This window comes from Crocodylus porosus, unplaced genomic scaffold (assembly GCF_001723895.1).
Source record: "Crocodylus porosus isolate Cpor-Errol unplaced genomic scaffold, CroPor_comp1, whole genome shotgun sequence".
In the NCBI taxonomy this organism is placed as follows: Eukaryota; Metazoa; Chordata; order Crocodylia; family Crocodylidae; genus Crocodylus; species Crocodylus porosus.
The window spans coordinates 57,523,682-57,527,495 of record NW_017728949.1 but is presented as its reverse complement, the minus strand read 5'-3'; the positions used below and the strand labels follow the sequence as shown (position 1 = coordinate 57,527,495).

At 44.6% G+C, this 3,814-nt stretch overlaps 1 protein-coding gene across 1 annotated transcript in view; it reads right to left on the bottom strand.

Annotated features, from left to right (window-relative positions):
- The window catches only part of LOC109322727 (band 4.1-like protein 5), a 25,364-nt gene extending 23,217 nt beyond the window's left edge, over positions 1 to 2,147 (bottom strand). The window contains exons 1-2 of the mRNA XM_019553874.1: positions 1,655 to 2,147; positions 174 to 346 (exon numbers count right to left, since the gene is read on the bottom strand). Of these exons, the coding sequence (XP_019409419.1) occupies positions 174 to 346; positions 1,655 to 1,701 (220 nt within the window). The 5' untranslated portion in view covers positions 1,702 to 2,147. The remainder of the gene's footprint in view (positions 1 to 173; positions 347 to 1,654) is intronic.
- Between the last annotated feature and the right edge of the window lie 1,667 nt (positions 2,148 to 3,814).

Genomic DNA, 3,814 nt, shown 5'->3' with positions numbered 1-3,814 from the left:
ACTCTCTGGGTGCGACCCTCCAGCCAATTCTCCACCCACCGGACTGTGCAGTAATCCATTGTATTTTTGTAGAGAAATTGCTATATAACTATCAGTCATCAAAATAATACCATTACTGTGTATTTCTGTCTCTACAAGCAAGGATAATGACAATGACTCAAGAATTTCTTTACCAACAGGCTCTGTTTTCTCAGCAGCTGTTCCCTTCGTGCCAGGATGAGGAAAGCTCAGCTCTGCCTCTTCTGGAGCTCTTGCTGTCAAACCAGGCCCAGGTTGGCTGGTGGTATCATCAAGGCAAGTTTCCAGCAACTCTTTGCTGTCCAGTAAATCAACTATCAGAGGCATGCTGCAAAGGCAGGAAGACGGACAGAGATAGGAAGACTCAATTCAGAAAAGCAGTGACACAATGCAAGAGAATGAAAACAGACCACCTTAGGTGAATGTAGGCTGCTTTCCTTTTCAAGCCATTTGCAGGCACCCAGACACATTCTTTTAAAACTGATTCAGATAACAAGTTTGCACTATCAGCAGATTTAAAAAAACTAAAAGCTGAATTTCTGCACTGTCCTTAAGAGCAGCCTTCCTAATAGAAGACAGGTCTTCAAGTTTTCTCCCCTTCTTCAATTCATAGCAAAGAAAAAAAAATCCTAGAAACTTACCTCTCCCATGGAGTGTGAATACCTGCAAAACAACCGGACTGTAAAATAAAGACTCTCCGAACGCTGCACTTCACTGTTTTTACATAGAGCCTGCCCTCAAGCTTCCTGAATGGGAACAGCTGCACTTGGGCAGGTTGCAAATGCACTGCTTGTTGCTCTGAAAGATGGGAAGGATTTGGATGGTTTCTATGGGGAAATCTGAAACTAAACTGGGATCCAAATTTTGAGACTTGGGCCCCTTCTTGTTTGTTTGTTTTTTTAAGAGAGAAACTACATAATTTATTTTTTGGTCAATCCACCAGTGCTTTGCAACACAAACTTAACACCAAGATATATTTCACCCCTTTGCAAAACATCCTCCCCCTTTCAATGTCGTTTATATACAGCATGACACATTACAGAACAAAGGACTCGCATCCTAAGGATGTAATCGCAGCATTCAGGTATGACTGCAGAAACGGAAGCCGTGCTCGAACTAATGCCTCAACACATGTGAACATGCTCAAGCTAGCTCCTGTCCCAAGAGCAATGAAGCCATGCATGCATTTCAAGACAAGCTGATTGGAAAGCCCCAGTGACAACAGTGGAAACATATACAGTGCCAGAATGCACTTCAAGTTGGAGTCTCTGCTCACAACACACCACCTTTTTAATGCCTATCATATTAAAATGTGTATTTTGCGTTTTTATAAATATGGGGTGGGGGACAGATGTGAAATGTTTTAATACCTTTATTATAAGAAAGTTAAAATCAGAAGGTGAAAGTGCAAATGTGAGTGCTCCTGTCTCCACCCCAAAGGCGAAGCATGAAACACTTTTCAGTAACAAAACACCTGTGTCATCGGAGATTGAAATCCCTTTTCCAACACCCTTTCACAAAGTTACACATTATGTATGAGTGGGTTTGTCTTCCACCTTGCAAAGTGGCCCAGCATGACAAACTGGTCCACATTTTCTTGCAAGGTCAAGAGTCCAAACTTGAATGAGATGCACACCCGGACCAGGAAAAGGATGACTTGGAGGGTTCCATCAGAGCTGGCATATCAGGGGCTGCTGATGCTCCAAAGTATTTGCAGCTTAATGAACAGATATCTGGTGGTGTGTCCGTTACATAGCAGAGATGTCCACAATTGCTGAGAACTGCACAGCAACTTGACTGTACAGCCACCTGCTTAGTTTCGCAAGTGAAGATTTTTCAAGTCAGGACCTACCAATGACAATGTAAAATTAATTACCGTGAAGGCGGAGGTACACTTATTCTTCCTGTGGTGTTTGGGTCTGCCACCAGGGAGATCATGCTGCCCCCCACAGCCACTAGGTAAGGGACAGAGAAAAGACGCACGCTTTGGGAGAAATCTAAGTCCGTGGCGTCAGAGTGCTGCGAAGGCAGAGGAGCGCTCACACCAGGCAGGCCAGAAGGCACTGAAGAGCATCCCCTCCTCACAGAAATAAAATTAGGAACTACTCAACCAGCACTCTGCTACCAAAGACTGCTGCTGCAGCAGAGGAATGGGAACTCATTTTGCAAGTTTTCTTCAAATGAGGCCCATACTTCTTTCCGTTTCTCCACGGCCTTCAGAGATTTTTATTAACTGTCTCCCATAGGTCTAGTACGCTGACTGCTCTAATAGTTTTACCATCTTGCATTCTTACCTGCAACAACTCTGAGGCCCTGCCCTTGAGCTGAATGGGATGAACAAAATACAATTAACACGTGACCACCACTTAGAGATGTCTCTGCAGCACCAGGCACACTCATCCACAGGAATGCTGGGTCACAAGATGATGGGAAAACTGTTTCCCAAGAATTGTGGAAAAAAGAAAGCATCTTGAATAAGATTACTGGAGCTACCAAACTAGCCCTCCCTGCCTCCCACCTTTTTTTTTTTTTTTTTAAATGAAAGCAGTAGTTAATTCCAAACTGATAATCTAAAGTAACAGCATCTAGGCTCTTTTCTAGAGATGCTACGCTGATTCCACAGCTACCTAGCAAGTCCAAAGTGCTTCAGGGCCAAGAGAGACTAAAAAGGAAGACCCTGAACTCTCCCTTTTTCTTCCTTTTTTGTATCTTTATGTGAGCTGCCTTAAAAGGCAGATCCTTCTCTGCCCAGGACACAATTATTCTTGCAACTGAGAAGCTCTGACATGATAACACCCTGGTTTTGCAAAGGATATAAACAGTCAAGTCTTAAGCCAATTTTCAATAGGAGGAGACTTCCCTTTTGAGCACATCTGGTACAGCTCCCTCCTACGCAGACACTGACTTGATGGCCCAATGATCCAATCCCCCCATAACTATGCAGGGGCAAATCCAGGATTGCAGTGACAATAGTGAGGTGCACTTGCAGGGGAGACAGCTCATGTGTATGTGCCACATGGTGCATGCAGGACACAGCCTGAAGTGGGTTGAAGGGGAGCCTGCCTACACCACTACACCACACTTGAATTCATCCCTGCAGCCATGTTTATGGAGGAGGTGTTGGTTGGCACGTATTAATACAATCGGTCAAAGAAAGAGGAAAGAACGTGTTCTTGAAAGACAAATTTCCAAAATGTAAATATGCTCCCACTCCATGAGGCTTGCTTTCAGAAGCATGCAGAGAACTAGAATGAAAATGGGTTAGCTTTCAGTTTGTAATAGTTTCACAGTAGGTAGGGTCAGAAGGGACCTGAGCAGAGCATCAAGTCTGACCCCCTGCCATGGCAGGAAAGGATGCTGGGGTCAAATGACCCTGGCAAGGTGACTATCCAGCCTCCTTTTGAAGACCCCCAGGGTAGGAGTGAGCACTGCTTCCCCTGGAAGGTGGTTCCAGATCCTAGCCGCCCTGACCGTGAAGTCGCGCCTCCTGATATCTAGCTTGAATCTACTCTCCATCAACTTACGGCTGTTATTCCTCATTATTCCTGGTAGTGCTTCTGGGAACAGGGACTCTCCCACAGCCTGCTGGTCCCCCTTGGCCAGTACAGGCATACCTCGTTTTATTGCACTTTGCTTTATTGCGCTTCGCAGATATTGCGTTTTTTACTCCTCGTGAAGATGCTGTGAACATTGTTGAAATGACAACAAAGGATTTAGAATATTACATAAACTTAGTTGATGAAGCAGTGGCAGGGTTTGAGAGGACTGACTCCAATTCTGAAAGAAGTTCTACTGT